Here is a 20,592-nt window from a genome sequence, read left to right as displayed (position 1 = left end):
ATATGTGCATGGGTTTATCTCTGGGCTTTGTATCCTGTTCCATTGATCTAAATTTCTGTTTTTGTGCCAGTACCATACTGTCTTGATTACTGCAGTATAGTCTGAAGTCAGGGAGTCTGATTCCTCCAGCTCCGTTTTTATTTCTCAAGATTGCTTTGGCTATTTGGTGTCTTTTGTGTTTCCATACAAATTGTGAAATGATTTGTTCTAGTTCTGTGAAAAATGCCATTGGTACATTGATAGGGATTGCACTGAATCTGTAGATTGCTTTGGGTAGTATAGTCATTTTCACAATGTTGATTCTTCCAATCCAAGTACATGGTATATCTCTCCATCTGTTGGTATCATCTTTAATTTCTTTCATCAGCATCTTATAGTTTTCTGCATACAGGTGATTTGTCTCCTTAGGTAGGTTTACTCCTAGGTATTTTATTCTATTTGTTGCAATGGTAAATGGGATTGTTTCCTTAATTTCTCTTTCAGATTGTTCATCATTAGTGTATAGGAATGCAAGAGATTTCTGTGCATTAATTTTGTATCCTGCTACCTTACCAACTTCATTGATTAGCTCTAGTAGTTTTCTGGTAGAGTCTTTAGGATTCTCTATGTATAGTATCATGTCATCTGCAAAGAGTGACAGTTTTAGTTCTTTTCTGATTTGGATTCTTTTTATTTCTTTTTCTTCTGATTGCTGTGGCTAAAACTTCCAAAACTATGTTGAATAATAGTCGTGAGAGTGGGCAACCTTGTCCTGTTCCTGATCTTAGTGAAAATGGTTTCCGTTTTTCACCATTGAGAACGATGTTGGCTGTGGGTTTCTCATATATGGCCTTTATTATGTTGAGGTAAGTTCCCTCTATGCCTACTTTCTGGAGGGTTTTTATCATAAATGGTGTTGAAATTTGTTGAAAGCTTTATCTGCATCTATTGAGATGATCGTATGGTTTGTATCCTTCAATTTCTTAATATGGTGTATCACATTGATTGATTTGCATATATTGAAGAATCCTTGCATTCCTGGGATAAACCCCACTTGTTCATGGCGTATGATCCTTTAAATGTACTGCTGGATTCTGTTTGCCATTATTTTGCTGAGGATTTTTGCATCTATGTTCACCAGTGATATTGGCCTGTAGTTTTCTTTCTTTGTGACATCTATGTCTGGTTTTGGTATCAGGGTGATGGTGGTCTTTTAAAATGAGGTTGGGAGTGTTCCTCCCTCTGCTATATTTTGGTAGAGTTTGAGAAGTATAGGTGTTAGCGCTTCTCTAAATGTTTGATAGATTTCACCTGTGAAGCCCTCTGCTCCTGGGCTTTGTTGGAAGATTTTTAATCACAATCTCAATTTCAGTGCTTGTGATTGGTCTGTTTATATTTTCTATTTCTTCCTGGATCAGTCTCAGAAGGTTGTGCATTTCTAAGAATTTTTCCATTTCTTCCAGGTTGTCCATTTTATTGGCATAGAGTTGCTTGTAGTAATCTCTCATGATCCTTTGTATTTCTGCAGTGTCAGTTGTTACTTCTCCTTTTCATTTCTAATTCTATTGATTTGAGTCTTCTCTCTCTTTTTCTTGATGAATCTGGCTAATTTTTTATCAATTTTTTTTATCTTCTCAAGAACCAGCTTTTAGTTTTATTGATCTTTGCTATGGTTTCCTTCATTTCTTTTTCATTTATTTCTGATGTGATCTTTATAATTTCTTTCCTTCTGCTAACTTTGGGTTTTTTTTCCTTCTCCTGTCTCTAGTTGCTTTAGGTGTAATATGAGGTTGTTTATTTGAGATTTTTCTTGTTTCTTGAGGTAGGACTGTATTGCTATAAACTTCCCTCTTAGAACTGCTTTTGTTGCTTCCCATAGGTTTTGGGTTGTCGTGTTTTCATTGTCATTTTTTTCTAGGTGCTTTTTTATTTCCTCTTTGATTTCCTCAGGGATCTCTTGGTTATTTAGTAGTGTATTGTTTAGCCTCCATGTGTTTGTGTTTTTTACAGATATTTTCCTGTAATTGATATCTAGTCTCATAGCATTGTGCTCAGAAAAGATACTTGATAGGATTTCAATTTTCTTAAATTTACCAAGGCTTGATTTGTGACACAGGATATGATCTATCCTGGAGAATGTTCCATGAGCACTTGAGAAGAAAGTGTATTCTGTTATTTTTGGATGGAATGTCCAATAAATATCAATTAAGTCCATCTTGTTTAATGTATCATGTAACACTTGTGTTTACTCATTTATTTTTATTTTGGATGATCTGTCCATTGGTGAAAGTGGGGTGTTAAAGTCCCCTACTATGATTGTGTTACTGTCGATTTCCCCTTTTATGGCTGTTAGCATTTGCCTTATGTATTGGGGTGCTCTTATGTTGGGTACATAAATATTTACAATTGTTATATCTTTTTCTTGGATTGATCCCTTCCAAAGAAGTGTCCTTCTTTGTCTCTTGTAATAGTGTTTATTTTAAGGTCATTTTGTCTGATATGAGAATTGCTACTCAAGCTTTCTTTTGATTTCCATTTGCATGGGATATCTTTTTCCATCCCCTCACTTTCAGCCTATACGTGTCCCTAGGTCTGAAGTTGGTCTCTTGTAGACACCATATATATGGGTCTTGTTTTTGTATCCATTCAGCCAGTCTATGTCTTTTCGTGGGAGCATTTAATCCATTTATATTTAAGGTAATTATCGATATGTATGTTCCTATTACCATTTTCTTAATTGTTTTGGGTTTCTTATTGTAGGCCTTTTCCTGCTCTTGTGTTTCCTGCCTAGAGAAGTTCCTTTAGCATTTGTTGTACAGCTGGTTTTGTGGTGCTGAATTCTCTTAGTTTTGCTTTCCTGTAAAGGTTTTAATTCCTCCATTGAATCTGAATGAGATCTTTGCTGGGTAGAGTAATCTTGCTTGTAGATTTTTCGCTTTCATTACTTTAAATATGTCCTGCTACTCCCTTCTGGCTTGCAGAGATTCTGCTGAATGATCAGCTGATAACCTTATGGGGATTCCCTTGTATGTTATTTGTTGTTTTTTCCCTTGCTGCATTTAATATTTTTTCTTTGTATTTAATTTTTGATAATTTGATTAATATGTGTCTTGGTGTGTTTCTCCTTGGATTTATCCTGTATGGGACTCTCTGTTCTTCCTGGACTTGATTAACTATTTCCTTTCCCATATTAGGGAAGTTTTCAACTATAATCTCTTCAAATATTTTATCAGACCCTTTCTTTTTCTCTTCCTCTTCTGGGAGGAAGAGGTAGTTATTTCCACGATTTTATCTTCCAGGTTACTTTCCGTTCTTCTGCCTCCATTATTCTGCTACTGATTCCTTCTAGAGAATTTTTAGTTTCATTTATTGTGTTGTTTGTCAGTGTTTGTTTGCTCTTTAGTTCTTCTAGGTCCTTGTTAAATGTTTCTTGTATTTTCTCCATTCTATTTCCAAGATTTTGGATCATCTTTACTATCATTATTCTGAATTCTTTTTCAGGTAGACTGCCTATTTCCTCTTCATTTGTTTGGCCTAGTGGGTTTTTACATTGCTCCTTCATCTGCTGTGTGTTTCTGTGACTTCTCATTTTGCTTAACTTACTGTGTTTGGGGTCTCCTTTTCGCAGGCTGCCAGTTCATAGTTCCCATTGTTTTTGGTGTCTGCCCCCAGTGGCTAAGGCTGGTTCAGTGGGTTGTCTAGGCTTCCTGGTGCAGGGGACTAGTGCTTTTGTTCAGGTGGATGAGGCTGGATCTTTTCTTTCTGGTGGGTAGGGCCACGTCCAGTCATGTGTTTTGGGGTGTCTGTGACCTTATTATGATTTTAGGCAGCCTCTCTGCTAATGGATAGGGTTGTGTTCCTGTCTTGCTAGTTGTTTGGTGTAGGGTGTCCAGCACTGTAGCTTGCTGGTTGTTGAGTGGAGCTGGGTCCTAGCATTGTGATGGAGATCTCTGGGAGAGCTTTCTCCGTTTGATATTACATGGAGCTGGGAGGTCTCTGGTGGACCAATGTCCTGAACTTGGCTCTCCCACCTCAGAGGCACAGGCCTGACACCCAGCCAGACCATGAAGACACTGTCAGCTACATGGCTCAGAGGAAAAGGGAGAAAAAAAGAAAGAAAAAAAGAAAAAAAGAATATAAAATAAAATAAAGTTATTAAAATTAAAAATAATTATTAAAAAGAAAAAAAAAGAAAGAAGAAAGCAACCAAACCAAAAAACAAATCCATCAATGATAACAAGTGATAAAAACTGTACTTAAAAAAAAAAAAGGAGGGCTTCCCTGGTGGCGCAGTGGTTGAGAGTCCACCTGCCGATGCGAGGGACATGGGTTTGTGCCCTAGTCTGGGAGGATCCCACATGCCATGGATCAGCCAAGCCCGTGAGCCATGGCTGCTGGGCCTGCGTGTCTGGAGCCTGTGCTCCACAACGGGAGAGGCCACAACAGTGAGAGGCCCGCGTACTGCAAAAAAAAAAAAAAAAAAAAAAGAAAGGAAAAAAACTGGACAGAGAGAACCGTAGGACAACTGGTAAAAGCAAAGCTATACAGACAAAATCACACAAGGAAGCATACATATATACACTCACAAAAAGAGAAAAAGCAAAAAAATACATATGTTGTTGCTCCCAAAGTCCACTGCCTCAATTTGGGGGTGATTCGTTGTCTATTCAGGTATCCCACAGATGCAGCATTCATTAAATTGATTGTGGAGATTTAATCCTCTGCTCCTGAGGCTGTTGGGAGAGATTTCCCTTTCCCTTCTTTGTTTGCACAGCTCCTGGGGTTCAATTTTGGATTTGGCCCGGCCTCTGCATGTAGGTCACCTGAGGGCATCTGTTCTTTGCTCAGATAGGACAGGGTTAAAGTAGCAGCTGATTACGGGGCTCTGGCTCACTCAGGCTGGGGGGAGGGGGAGGTACAGAATGCAGGGCAAGCCTGCTACAGTAGAGGCCAGAATGACGTTGCAATAGCCTGAGGCGCACCGTGTGTTTGCCTGGGGAGGTTGTCCCTGGATCACGGGACCCTGGCAGTGGTGGGCCACACAGGTTCCTGGGAGGGGAGGTGTGGATAGTGACCTGTGCTTGCACACAGGCTTCTTGGTGGCTGCAGCAGTAGCCTTAGCGTTTCATGCCCGTCTCTGGGGTCTGCGATGATAGCTGTGGCTCGCGTCCATCTCTGGAGCTCATTTAGGTGTTGCTCTGAATCCCCTCTCCTCGCACACCCCAAAACAATGGTCTCTTGAATCTTAGGCAGTTCCAGACTTTTTCCCGGACTCCCTCCCGGTTAGCTGTTGCGCACTAGCCCCCTTCAGGCTGTGTTCCCGCAGCCAACCCCAGGCTTCTCCTTGGGATCCACCGAAGCCGGAGCCTCAGCTCCCAGCCCCCACCCGCCCCGGCGGGTGAGCAGACGAGCCTCTCAGGCTGGTGAGTGCTGGTCGGCACCGATCCTCTGTGTGGGAATTTCTCTGCTTTGCCCTCCTCACCCCTGTTGTGCTCTCCTCCGTGGCTCCAAAGCTCCCCCACGCCCCCCCCACCCCCACCCCTGTCTCCGCCAGTGAAGAGGCTTCCTAGTGTGTGGAAACTTTTCCTCCTTCACAGCTCCCTCCCACTGGTGCAGGTCCCATCCCTATTCTTTTGTCTCCGTTTTTCCTTTTTTCTTTTGCCCTGCCCAGGTAGGTGGGGAGTTTCTTGCCTTTGGGGAAGTCTGAGGTCTTCTACCAGTGTTCAGTAGGTGTTCTGTAGGAGTTGTTCCACATGTAGATGCATTTCTGACGTATTTGTGGGGAGGAAGTTGATCTCCACGTCTTACTCTTCTGCCATCTTGAAGGTCTCCAAAATGATACAAGTTTTTAAATACTAACATAAAAAGTCTATGTAAAGTTGCCAGATACTTATGTGGTAAGAAAAGCCAAAGAATTTGTGCAAAAGCATGTTTCTTGCTGCCTTCTATCTAAATAAACACTGCTGAACAGTTTATAATGACTAGAAAATTCCATCCATGAAACCTACATATTTTATGTAGACTTTCATGAAAAAACAACTTGAATGTGATATCAGAGTCCACCTTTGAGGAACAAAAACACTAACTGGAGAAGATATCCGCACCTCTATGTTCACTGCAGCATTATTCACAATAGCCAAGATGTGGAAACAACCTAAGTGTCTGTTGACAGATGAACAGAAAAAGAAGTGTGGTTTAAAATATTACTCTGCCATAAAAAGAATGAAATCTTGCCATTTGTGACAACATGGATCGAAGTTGATGGCATTATGCTAGGTGAAAAAAAGTCATACAGAGTAAGACAAGTATTGTATGCTCTCACTTATATGTGGAATATAAAGAAACAAAAACAAAAACAAATGAAAAACCACATTCATTACCAGACGTGGAGAGAGGGAGAATTAAATGAAGGCAATCAAAAGGTACAAACTTCCAGTTATAAGATACTAAGTACTAGGGATGTAACATACACCCCCATAGTTTGGGGATGTACTACAGTTACATTGTTGTATGATAAAATGAAATCTGTTAAGAGAATAAATTCTAAGAGTTCTCATTAGAAGGAAAAAATATTTTTTTCTTTCTTTTTATTGTATCTATATGAGATGATAGATGTTAACTAAACTTATTGCAATAATCATTTCACAATATATATGTCAAACCATTATGTTGTGTACCCTAAATTTATACAGTAATGTATGTCAATTATATCTCAATAAAACTGGGGAACAAAAGAGTCTACATTTAAGACAGCCTTCACAAGGAAAATAAGAAAACAGTCATTTTTTTTCTGAGTAATATGAGACATTAGAGAGAGATGTGACTCTAAACGACCCCATCATTTCACGAAAAAAAATTTTTTTTTCAAATGCAAACTCCACATTGGATGATCAGAATCAAGGCTAAAAGAAACTCTTTATAGTTATTTATATGGAGGAAACATCTTTGGAGAACACAGTGTTTTTCAAGTGAAGATTAGCTTCTGCAATCAGTTATGAATTCATTTCATTGTATGTGTGGCAATGGATATAGTTATGATTTTCAGTTCACCTTGACAAATATTTACTGAGGTTACCCAGTACTGTGATATGCCTAGAGAGAAATGACACATGAAGGAGAAACAGAACCTTGAAAGGAATGTGTGGTAATGAATACAAATATGGGAGACTGGATTAAGCATTGGTTAAAGAGTTTTAGAAGTGAATAAACTGAGTTTGAAGCATGATGTTTGAAATGTTAACCTGTCATACAACTTGTGTTACCTAATAATAAGTTGTAAATGCAAATACTGAGCTCACAAAATGGCAAGGACTAGAGATATACATCTGGGATTGTTTGCACAGACTAATTAAAACCAAATGAATGAATGAGATGGCCAAAGAATACATAAAAATAAGAGGACCATGCAAAGAACCTCAGGAAACACCTACACTCATGAGGAGGAGAAAGCCAGGCTACTGAAGGAAACTGAGAGAGAACTGCTAGAGACAGAGGAAAATTATGTGCCTTGTGGCTGAAGCAACAGGTAGGGTGATTCTAAAATGCCAAATGAGGCAAAGAGGATATGGAGGCATTTCAGTGGTTAAAGGATTTTGGATTTTCTTATTGTGGGAACACTGAAGAGCTTGGCGAAATCAGCAGTATAGCAGAGGTGGCAGTAGGTGAAGGTACGGGCCTAGTTTCATTTTCTGGCGTAAGGTTTCTAAACCAAGAATTCAGTGGAGGATGAAATGGAAGAATTAAGTATATAATAATATAATTGATAAAGAAATGTCCTGGAGATGGCAGGAAAGCATATATGGCTCCATGTGTTTATGAAGAGGTCACAGTATTTGTTTTAGTTGAGAGAACACTCATGCTTAAAATTTCCCATCCCTTCATTCATCTCATTACCTTATTTCACCACAATATATGCCAGGAAATGTTCTAGGTGCTTTACATGTATTAACCCATTTGTTCCTCACAACAATCCTATAAAGTAATTTATCTTAACTCCATTTTACAGATGTAGAAACTGAAGCATGGAGACCTAAAACACCTCAGAGTCAGACACATGTAAACACCGGAGTTTTTCTGATTTCAATATCATGCCCGTAGCAAGTACGCTCTTTTACTACACATTAAGCTAGTTTGAGCTCAAATACTTACCTGTTCCAAGAAACAGAACATGGTATCTACCATCGGCAGCATTCACTCGATCCACAGCTATTTTTGTGTACTTATAGTCAGTGCCTGTACGAACAATCAAAGGCCTTCTGTGGATTGGGTAGATGGAATTGTACATGAGAGGGTGGTTCCGAATAAAAGTGACAACATCGTCTGGGAACTCCTTGGTGGTTCGCATATTGGGTGTAAATGCTCCTCCTGGGCACTAAAAAAAATTTTTTAAAGGACTAAGTTAATACAATAGTGGCTTTATTTTAATAATAATCAGAAGACCTCTATTTTTCAAAATACTTAGAAGCTCAAGCTGTTTTAAGTGTATTTGCTACCGATTGAGGAGAAAACTGCATGACTATGCATAGTACTATCTGTAGAAAATGAACATACAAGGTGTATAATTTGATCATTTAAATAGGCTAAGTCCACTTATCCTGCACTGTTTGTTTTCAGAGAGGAGCTGACACCATTTGGTAAACGGTATAAATTTTCACCCTTCTCATCCATCACTTTTCTGTTTCTTATTCTGTGCCAGGTCCAGTGTTGTTAGAAAAAAAATCTTGTGGATATAATCTAATTCTGCTACTGGTTAAACTAAATTAGATTATCATTATCAAATTCAATCAGAACTCTAATCTGCGAGAGTTTTATTCTGTCTGATCCCCTCTCCCTAAAGAGGGCTCTCCGAAGTTGGAGCTTGGATTGGATATGGTAAACTAGACCTTATAATTTCCCTCTGGAAAACACTCCAGTGATTTCCATTACTCTCAGAATAAAATCCCAACAGCTTAGCCTGGCTGTAAGCCCCTGAATGTCTGGCCTGCATCTGCATCTACCCCTCCCATAGTTTTTGCTCTTCCTGAGTCTCAAGCCAGCTCCCAGTCTAGGACCTTGGCACTTGCTCCATGGTTTTCTCTGTTGCCTCATTAAGTTCTCAGTTCAACAGTTACTTCCTTAAAGGTGATGACACATACAAAAATAGCTCTCCATTGCCATCTCCACTAAACATCTCCTTAGCTTGCTTTATTTTTCTTCACAGCTCTATTTACCTGGGTGTAATATATTTGTGGCTTATATCTTTATTTTCTGTTTCTTCCTCTACAATGTAAGCTGTGAATTAGTCTTAACTGGGTAAACTGTGTTCATGATTTCACCCTCAGACCTATAATAAAGCTGAAGAATATTAAATATTCCACAAAGAGTAGTTGAATGAGTGAATTACTCTATTATATCTGGCATCCAATTTTGGTGCAGGGGCTGTATGAAACAGGCACCTCAGTTCTGGGGAGGAGAGGAAAGATTCAGAGCATCAAGTTTAAAGGGGCAGAGAGAAAGCAATAATGAGATCTAAAAATGACTGCTGGACAGTTTCAGCAGTTCTGGAAAGGAAGCATGACAAGGGCTTCTGAGAAGAGGATTCCATTTACAGAGCATCTGAGGCCAAACTCATGGGTAGGCTGGGAGGTGCTGAAGCTTGGAACTTAAAACACACTCACTAATAGGAGCTGAGTGTTAAGTTATATGAGCAACATATAAACTTTTAAAACATACAAACATTATTTGTCTAACCCTATTAAACACTGTCAATACCTCTACTTTCAGAAACAAAAATACTTGGTCATTTTTTTTAAAACAAAAGCACTACTGTTCTAGCTTTCATTTATCTGGTACAAAGTGAAAGGAAAGCAACAAAGCAAACTTCCTGTTCAATAGCAATGGGTACAGCATCTGTGGTGAACAGCAAGATGTGATGGGGACAGTAATAAAAGGAAAATTATACCGCATTCGACAGTGGCAGTGAACACTTATTTCTAGTTGACTGCTCCTATGCAGGAATATAAGCCTAGCGTGGCCATATTCCAACAGAAGATAGAAATGTGGAATTTTATGTGAAATCTGCCAAAATTTTAATGTTGACTCAATGAAAAAAAAAAAAGAAAAACAACTTTAGGGTCCAAACAAAACATGGCAATTTCTGGGTTAAATCCATGCAACAGCTGACCTACAATGTCACTGCCTCTGGGCCAGTGTTGCCAGGCAGTCCTACATTTGCAAATAAGACTCAGCAGATTATGAATGTGCTCTCACTCATTTGAACTGTATCATCCTGAATGCAATTTTTAGACTAACTTTGACCAGTTAACATTACTAGAATTGTTTTCTAGGACATGTAAATATAGTTCTCTTTTTGTAGAAAGGCATAAGGAGCAATTAAATGACTTCACTGAAGAGAGATAATGAGACAAGTAATAAAACTAAGCTTCTCATTCATTATCCCATTAAGTAGACTTTCATCTGGGGTTCATATGCTTTTCTTTTAGGAAGAAGTATTGTATTTATGCATGTTTATAAATTGCCTACACTAAAAGACCAAAGGAGGACAAAAAATTCCATGTGAGGGTATTCTAAACTGATGGGTGCATACCATACTTCTGAAAAGTGTAGTATTATGGGTTTTTTCTACCCTCATTCCTCACACGAAGTGGAAAATTAGAAATACATTGCTCACTGAATGAAAACATGGAAAGAACAAATGCATGGGCAATTTAAATAGTTCCAGTCCTTCATAAACACCACTAATGGTGGTCTGCTAAGCTGAGATGTCTCCTTAAATATTTGCAAGTATTCTCATTTGTAAGTTCCAGAAAGATCCAAAGTTAGCATATATTACTAGGCAATTTATACAATTTCCAGTTAGCAATTATTTTCATGAGTGATAAGCTTATTAAATTGTAAGTGTCTAGTTTTGGGGTTTTACTTAATAGTAGTTGAAATTTAGATAAAAATTATGTTCAGTTGCTCAAAACCATAGTTATTAAATAGGTAACCCAAATAAATCAACTCAAATCAATTATTTTATATTCATTCAAATGTTCTCCATTTGGGACTTCTGTTTTATATTCACAATAATTTTTTTACTTAGAAACAAGTGTCTCCTAGTAAAAGTTTGTTATCAAAATTACAGAAGAATTCTTTTTGACAATAATTAATTTTTCCATTGATTCATGGCATAAAGCTTGCAGATAAGACGCAGAATGAGTGACAGTGATGGTGACAAGAACAAAAATTGATTACCCTTTGCAGACTTTCCATCTGGAACTGTGAGTTTGCTCAGTATAAAACTGCCAAGTATAAATAAGATGTGACTTACGTATCCCTCACCTTGTGATATATGAAAGCCTGTGTACTGAAACCTCAGGATAATATAACACCCACGTGCTACCATAAAATAAAGCCTTTGTCCATTAATTGGGCTGTTGTCTCACTCTTAAGAAGGATAATTTTGCTCTACAAATAGTCATTAAGTAATTTTGGTTAAACTTCTCCTTTAAGTGTTTGTTTTTCTCCAGTCTTAGCTTCTGTTTATCAAGTGGTGATAAGCACTCCTTTTCTGAGTAAAGACATTTTAAGTGTTTTGATTACTAAGGTGCTAAGTGAAATGCAGGAACAATAAGAATGCCATGTTAAGGAAGTATGCCAAATTTCCTTCCTATTCTCAGGTATTCTTGAGAATCTGCTCCTAATCCACTCACCCATTTATACTAGTCTTCAGCATTAATATATTCACATATTAATTCATATGTCAATTCTTTGGACAGCTTTTATTCAAAATGCTTTTTGATGTGCCCAGTTGGGGACTTAAGAATAGGGAGCTACCATTGTCTTCTAGACACAAGTGTTCTAGTAAGGAAGATGGACATATTCAAAGTAAAATAACAATTGAGACATATAATTATAACTTAAGATAAATATAAAATAAATAACAGAATTTGGTTCATGATCAATAAGAGCCACTATTTTAAAAATGAATTTAGAATAGTAGAGAACTTAAGGCTGCCAGAATTAGTGAAGAGTTTTAGAGATTAAAAAAAAATAAAAAGAGTTTGGAATATTTACGGAGCTATAAATCCTGGGGCAATTCTGAATCACAGAGCACAAAGTGAAAGAAAGAGGTAGGAGTTGAGGCTAAAGACAGATAACAGAAAACAAATGCAAAACTGTTCACAGAAGGAGTGACTGGCATGTTTCAAAAGGAGCTTGACCTAACACTTGGAGGACAAGTGGTATATGGATAAATAAATGGACATAACTAAATGATATTCTAGAATCTGGGCTACTTTCTAGCATTGGTCATTGAAACTTGTGTTCAGAGAGAAATTGATCTTATGTTTAAACCCTTGGTAATCTAGGCCTTTTATTTAAAGCCCAAAGAATTACAAAGTTGAAGGCTTTTATTTATGCACCAGCTGGCCCTCATCTTCCTTGTATTTATCCTCCACGACTTAAAAGAGCTCTTTGTTCCAGTCCTACTAGCCCATGCAGAGCTTCTAGGATTCACTTATCAATTTCTGTCTTTGCTTTGTAATGTATGCAGTAACCTTTGCCTGAAACATCCCTCCTTACTTATCCAAATTATCCACATCAACTACCATTCAGGCCCAGCTCAATCTCATATATTTTTATATGCCTTTCCAAACAGGGCTGTCCCATGATGACCTCTTTTTTCTCTAGACTTCAATAATATTTATTGTCTGCTTTATTCATGTATCTTGAATAATTATGTGAAACAATATGTAATTAACTTTTCATGCCTATATGCCTCACGTGTTCAATTTTATTGTAAGCTTTGCTATGTTTTAAAATGTCTATGAGGAATAAAATTGTTTCTAATGTAAGAACAACCAAAAGATGCTTTGAACATGATCCATATAGTTAGTGGTCCCAAGAAAAAGGGAAACCTTTTTGCTGGCACTTTTGTCAGGATCATGAATTTTCTGTGTTCTTTTGCTGCACCAGGTTGTAGACCTGTTCAAAGCACTGTGATTGAAGCAGATGGTTCTGGTCCAGTTATAAACAGATGTTAAAACTGAAGACTTGTGAGGTTCTGCTTTAACAGTATAGTATAAGCAAACACAATCTTCTACAGAAGCTTAAACATGTTGTATCAGAATAATGTAATATGTTAGCTCAGCCACAGAGAGAATCTGCAGTCCTTGGCTGCCCTTTGCAACATACCAAAGGTGTCTTGTTTCTTCCACAAACTTGTATTACTTATGGAAAAACATTATGACACAATTGGCAGGCTTCTTCCTGGTGACTTGGGCTTGCTAGTTGGGAGTTTGCTAACACAGCTATCAATTCTGCTTTAAAAGAAGCACCTACCAGGAACATTAGAATGAGGGTATAGGAATTCTGCCAGTGTCATTTCTTTAAGAATCCAGTCATATAGTTATGAGGTTGACCTGGCAACTGGACTACTGTATAGGGAGATAAAGTAGGGCGATCATAGTTGATCCTACCTTGGGAGGCTTCAGAGGCAACATTCTTAACCCTAGAGAAAAAGAATGCTTTGGGTCAATTGGCTGTAAGTCTTCTGGCTACATGAAGGTGATATTAAACCTTAGAAGCCCAAGAAAGAGACAGATACTGGCCACTCTGAGTCAGAGAGCTGACTTCATGGTGTTTTGTTCAGTGAAGTGTGGAGGAACTACATCTTCAGGGAGGTGTGCTTTTCCAGGAGCAGTTCCAGAGGTCATTCCTCCACCCAGCCTCTTTTACTCCCTAAGGATTACTCATCTGACAATTTTTTTTTTTTAATTTAAAGGAGTTGCTCTGGTCTCAGCACCAGATGTAAGAAACCACATTATAGAAATATGTCTCAAGTACTGACTACTCACTCCCTTTTTTCAAGGAGTCTCCTCCAGATGTGTGTCACTAAGCCCTGGCTTATTTCACACTGCTTTGGAAAAGGAAAAAATGCTTATTCTTAGGAGTTCAGAAAGAGTGAAAAGTGGGACTGTTCGCAGAATTTTCTAATTTAGCGTTGGTTTATATTATTTTACTAAAAATGATTTATCTAGTCTCACATTTTATGTAGGATAATTGCTATTCAACATGAGTGTTCTTCTCAGAGTCCTTTAGAGCTGCCATTGGGTGAAGAGTCTTATGAGGCACCGCAGGACCAGGGAGAGTGCTTTTCTTTAGGGGAAAAACCCTGATTTGTAACATCTGCCAATTTCCATGGTGTAGTACTCCCACCATGGCTGATTTCCAGTTGCTACTGTGATGCCCTCAATTGAGATGAGGTGAACACAATCTCTTCTTGCCAGCCAGGTACAAGCTAACTCCAGCACACACTCACTGAGGCTCTGAGACCTTGAACCCTGATTCAATGAGTGTGGCTCTCTTTTATCTGTATCTGAGAGGTTTCTCTTAAAGTTTTATTTTGGGGAAATGGAATTTTACTCAGTTTACAAATCATTTGCTCCTGTACTAATCCCATATATATTTTGTTCAAAAGAATAACTGATGAAAGCATATATAATCACAACCATCTCTTAATTTGCTTATTTAAGATGAAGCAATGACTTGGTCAAATTCAAATAGCAAGCAATTCTCAAAAATATGACAAATCTTTGGATATTTTATCAGTGAATCATTTGAAAATACATGAACTACATTCAATGAAATAATGAGAGCCTTCAGTTATGATGGAATTTGAAAGTTACTCAGCTTCCCCTTGCTTTCCCTTCTCTTATGTAAACCCTGTTTCTTATCCAACACACTCCAATTTGAGGTACCCTAAGATGGATATATCTGTTGACTTCTTTTCCTTGTGTGGTACCAAATAATTAAATGTTTCTTCCATCCTCTGTTGAGCTATAAGCATCAAAGTGAAATCATTTAAAAGGAGAATGTAATTATATGGTTAAGACTTTGTTGCCAGCCGTGATTAACCACAACTTTTTAAAACAATTCTTTCCTGGATAAGTAGCAATTCTGATAATCTTTCCAAAATTAATTAAAAGTTAATTGTTCTAATAAAATACATATCAATGAGTAATCTTTGAGCTTCCTAGCCAGGGAACCAAACCTGAGCCCTTTTAATTTTGAATAAACATGTTCTTTAGAAGCTTAGCACACTTTTTTCTATTTTTAAAACATTTGACAGCAGTATACTTTAAGATGATGAGAAAACAAAGGAGTAAATAATGCATTGCAAAGAAACTCTAATAATAACACAAAACTAAAGTGAAACAACAGTCAGTAAAAATTACGAGGAATGAATGTCTGAAAGCATATTGACAAAGGGGATTTCATATTCAAATAAAAAGAAAAACATTTTAAGTAAATATTATTTTAATAAATATCCTTCATTTAAAAAAAATCATTCTTTACTTCCCTCCAGCCCAATTTATAAATATAACCTTATTTTATGAAATGCAAGGATATAAGAGAATTATATTCCTCTGGTCAATTGTGTAACATCTCCTCTCAGTCAGTGTGTTGTATGACATTTTACAGAGACAGAAACTAATCAATATTTTAGAATGCAATGCAGCATTATTATGGTCCAAATTAAAAACTAAGACTGTGATCATTGTCCTAGAAAAACTCAGTTCCAATCTGCCAGTGCACTGTCTGTAACTTCAGCTGGAAAAGGTAGTTTACAATGTATCCCTTAATACTACAATGTTGCAAGGCATGGTTATATTTGTATGCCTCAAAACTTTATAAATATTTTATTTGAATTACATCACTTTCATTGTCATTACTTGCTCACACATACCATTTTATTTCTTTGAGAAATATACACAATGTATAATTTTTAACTAAATATCTCCCTAAAATTGAAATATCTCCACATGATTTATCTCTAAACTAATTCTCACATGATTATTCTTTCATTAAAGTAGATGAGATTCCTTAATATAAGGAAGGATTGTGAAAAGCAACTAGCATTCAAATTCTTAGGCTGCCTCCAAAATGTTAACACTTTCCAAGCTATGGTTTTTATGCCAGTAAAATTAGGAAAATGTCTCTTCCCTATCTAGCATATCCAGCTGTCTTGAAATATAAATGAGATTTTATTATCAATAGTGCTTAGAAAAAATTGTACAGAATGCTTTAATATAAATATTTTTAAGATCCCAACTCTAAGAACCTGTGAGCTGAAAAATTATAATGAGTATACCAGTAGGTCTATATTTGTATTTAATAAACATCAGCATGACATTCATTTCTTAGTAACTTATATTTTTTTAAAAAGTAAAATAGCAAAGAAAGTTTCCTGGATACTTACAGTTCCAGGGCGAGGATAAGGAATTCTACCCTGGTAGGAAATCAGCTGATGATTGGGCCCTTCTTTGTGGGCAAAAGGACCATTAAACACAGTCTGTATATCAGATAAATGATACACACACACTGCTGAACCTTTAAAAACTGAGCTAAAAAAGAAAATAGAAAGATATTAATTTTCTTATTTTTAAAATTTAAATACAATTTTAAAAATAAATGGTAAAATTTGTGATAAAAAGTTGATGTAATTCATCATGGAAAAGTTGAATGTTATGGTACACATTGTAAAAAACTAAAAAACTTCTACTGTTTTGAAATAAGCCATTGATATGAAAAGCAGCAAAACATTTAGTTCACCCATGGAGGTAGTAGACAATAAGTTATAGAAAAGTACTCAATGTACTTGTCCTAAATATAGGACAAGTCAAAGAAATTTCCAACTGGTTTATCTTGCAGAAGATATTAAACAAAAAGTGAATTGATGATTTATTAAAAATATGATTTGAATTCTAAATCAGTATCAACATAACCTATCATAGTTTACCTCACAGAAATAAATCTCATTAATAAGAGAACACTGTATCTCTTTGTCTTAAGATTATTTCAATGTGAGAGTATTCTTACAATGCTGTCCTAAATAGTAGTTGGAGAAATTGTTGTAAACTTTCCCTGCTACTCTGCTGTAAACAATAGAGTCCAAAAAAGATTCCTTAAATTATGTTTAGTCAATAAATTCTCATAAAATTTATTTGGATGCATATTGAAAACTATTTCCATTGTCACTAGGCAGACTGACTGAAACCAACATTTTTCTGAATCACATATTTCTCTTAAATTAGATGCCTAATGGGAAACTTAGATGCCCATTGAGAAAACCAAGATATATTATTAATAATTAGCATTAATAGTCAGAAATGACAACATTTTTTCTATGTTAAAGTTATTGGTGTTGGGAAACAGAACTAGGGAAACACAGAAACTAGGGAAATATTTTTTTGAGACAAACATTTTTTTTCTTAAGAATTTGGCTCTTTTTGCTTTGTTCAATTCTTTGTGAGTTAAATCAAGACTATTTCTTTTGTTAAAACAGGAGTTAAACTCATCCTGAAAGACATCTTTTTAGATATCTTATAGGACAAAGTAAATATGATTTATAATCAATATCCCTGTGACATTCTTTTACTGTGAATGGCTCATTACAGTTTACAATTATACCACGTTTCCCCCACTAGAGAAGAATGGTAAAATCTTTAGATTTTCATTTTGTAGTTGACTGTCTGATGAAAAGGACATTCTGAATTGGCCATATCACAACTGGAGTATTGTGTTGAATTCTAGTAACATTCCTGGTGTAAAATGAGTACACAGGAATACACACAGGAAAGGATGAGATTATGCTAAACTGTCTTGAAATACATGATAATTGGGATTGGGCATTCCAGATAAATTAGAAAACAAAGCTATTTTCAAATATCTAAAATACTGTCACATGGAACATGAAAACTGGTTTAGTGTGTTGATAGTTATCACTTTAGATTGCTATTGAAATAAAAATTATAATAGAAATGCCAAGAGTTTTATTTGCATCATGAGTCTTCAAATTATTTCCTTAAAACAATATAGCTTATATACATTATCCCTGCATTGTAGTTTATATTTTCCTTTCTTTGAGAAAAATAGCATATAAGCATTATAAATACCCCATACAAAACTATTTTGAAACTTTGAGTTCAGCTTAACTATATTTTAGTAATCAGGCAAAAGTAATAAAATGAGAGAGTTACATCCTAAGTGTTAAGTAAAATTAAAGAGTTGAAAAGAATGTTTTTATAATAATTACTATTACTTAATAAAGTTTATTGTTTAACTCATACAATGTAAATGTTTAATAATTACCTTGATGTTGTAAAAATGCCATACACTAGTGTTGTCCTTGGGTTATCAGTTTCCAGCAGAAACACATCCTCTATAAAAGGGAAATATCAATGTTTAAGATTCCCAAATATTTAAAAAATTTATCCTAAGAAATAACTTCAACTACAAAACGTATTATTCAGAAAGATATTCCTGCAGCATCATTATAATTTGACAGCAACTAAATGATAAGCACATGGTAAAGTAAATTAAATAAAATGTTATACAAACACTTACGGAAACTATGCTAATGAAATAATATTAAATAGAAAAGACACAATGGTATTTAATATAGACCAGAACCATGTAAACCTTAAAACTATACATCAGAATACAATAAGAAGATTACCAGTGAGTGTTTCTGGTTAACAAAGCTACAGAAAATTTCCTGTTTCTTCTTTTTTCCTGAATTTTCTAAATATCCTTAATGATAACATATTACATTTTTAATTCTAAAAGTATTACAAATCTCAATTTCTTTCTTTTTTTTTTTTTTTTTTTTTTTTCGGTATGCAGGCCTCTCACTGTTGTGGCCTCTCCCACTGCAGAGCACAGGCTCTGGACGCGCAGGCTCAGCGGCCATGGCTCACGGGCCCAGCCGCTCCATGGCATGTGGGATCTTCCCGGACTGGGGCATGAACCCGTGTCCCCTGCATCAGCAGGTGGACTCTCAACCACTGTGCCACCAGGGAAGCCCTCAATTTCTTTTTAATCTAGGGTTAGAATTTGGAACATGGAAGAAAACTTTTTCACAATGACTTATAAGACTTTTTGTCTTTTAGTCAAAATTGCTAGTGATATTTTTATTTAATCAATAATACCCCTAACAACAAGAATTTTAAAGTATATTGAGGCAAAGGCAAAAGTACAGATCGTAAGGTACAGTAATACATAACAGAATCTGGAAGTAAATTTCTGATAGGAAATTCCAATTAATAACCAATTGTTATGAATACAAGAAAGATCTGGATTTAGTGACCTTTTTGCAAATAAGATTCTTGCTGACCAATATAAAGAAAGATGTATTTTGTTATTCACAATAAATTTAGAACCTCTTAAGCAATAAATTAATAACCACTAGTCTTTCCATAAAAGGCTGGCACTGTCTATTCTCCCTAAAAACGGGAAAGACTGAAACATTCTAAGTCACTGAAACATAAATATACTTGCAAAGAATTTGGGGGGAAATAATGAGTAACTAGGTTATAACATGAAATCATACTTATAACTTTTTTTCTAGAAAAGCTGAAATAAAAACTTGTGTTTCTATGATCAACATAATGGCTTTTGAGGAGACCAACTATTTCAGTTATTGTAGTTACTAGAACTAGTATTTTTTCCATATTATAATACATTTTTATTGCTTACCTCATCACCTGCCTCAGTATTTGAGACTAACCAGCATTTTATATTTTAATGGATTAAAGCAAAATAAAAGTCATTTCTAAATGGCACTTAGTAAACATGATACTATTATGTGTACCAAGTTATTCTACTGTTCGAAACATATGGACACCAAGGGGGAAAAGCGTGGATGGGGGTGGTGGTGATGCTGTGATGAACTGGGAGATAGGAATTGACATGTATACACTAATATGTATAAAATAGATAACTAATAAGAACGTGCTATATAAAAAATTAAATTAAATTAAATTTAAAAAAAAAAGAGAACTGCTCCTTGGCAGAAAGGTATCAGATTGTCAGCCCTTATTTGACCTGTAAAGTATAACCCTCCTCATGTCACACATGCTGAGAATATTTAGTCCCAGGGTCACCAAGAATAACTAAAACTGGAGCACAAGTCTACTTTCTACTCTGACACTTTTCCATCTAACCTCTATTCTGTCCATTAACTATAGTAAAAATATATAGCTGTATTCTCATACAAACTGATTTTAAACCATAATATCAGAATTCAAATATATATGAAATACACATTTATTTTAGAAAAGCACAAACATATCATTACTTATATATAAATTATATAAATACCTCTCTCTTCTCTCTCTAAAACTCACACAAACACACAAACAAAACACATGGATTCATATATCATGGTGGATTCATATATCATGGTGGATTCATATATCATGGTGGATTCAATGAACTAAATGTTTCAGCAGTGCACTTAGGGGCAAGACAGATTAAAAAATACTTCAGGAAATTCATGAACAGTATCCAGATCATTGATTCAAATCAGCACTTATTTATGCTGAAAACATTCATGAAAAATACATTCTCTTTTGAGAGTTTATTAAAATATGTAAACTTTACAAACTCTCTTTCAAGAACATTTTTCAATCTCACATTTATGTACCTAGTTCATCAAAGTGTGTTTCCGGGCCATCTTCATCAGTTACCGAGCATACCAGCCTTGCTTTTAAGAAGGTAGTCCACTTGTTGACAAGGCTACGCAGTCCACCAGTGTCATTCTGAAACCATTTTGTAAACACATTTCAG

At 36.0% G+C, this 20,592-nt stretch overlaps 1 protein-coding gene across 2 annotated transcripts in view; it reads right to left on the bottom strand.

The window, feature by feature from the left end:
* Nucleotides 1-20,592, bottom strand: part of SEMA3C (semaphorin 3C) — a 184,429-nt gene that overhangs the window by 45,668 nt on the left and 118,169 nt on the right. For both annotated transcript variants that reach the window (XM_060107565.1, XM_060107566.1), the window contains exons 9-12: nucleotides 20,450-20,564; nucleotides 18,115-18,184; nucleotides 16,223-16,367; nucleotides 8,128-8,350 (exon numbers count right to left, since the gene is read on the bottom strand). In XM_060107565.1, coding sequence (XP_059963548.1) covers nucleotides 8,128-8,350; nucleotides 16,223-16,367; nucleotides 18,115-18,184; nucleotides 20,450-20,564 — 553 coding nt within the window. The remainder of the gene's footprint in view (nucleotides 1-8,127; nucleotides 8,351-16,222; nucleotides 16,368-18,114; nucleotides 18,185-20,449; nucleotides 20,565-20,592) is intronic.

This window comes from Mesoplodon densirostris, chromosome 9 (genome assembly GCF_025265405.1).
Source record: "Mesoplodon densirostris isolate mMesDen1 chromosome 9, mMesDen1 primary haplotype, whole genome shotgun sequence".
Classification (NCBI taxonomy): Eukaryota; Metazoa; Chordata; class Mammalia; order Artiodactyla; family Ziphiidae; genus Mesoplodon; species Mesoplodon densirostris.
This window is presented reverse-complemented; position numbering and strand designations above follow the sequence as displayed.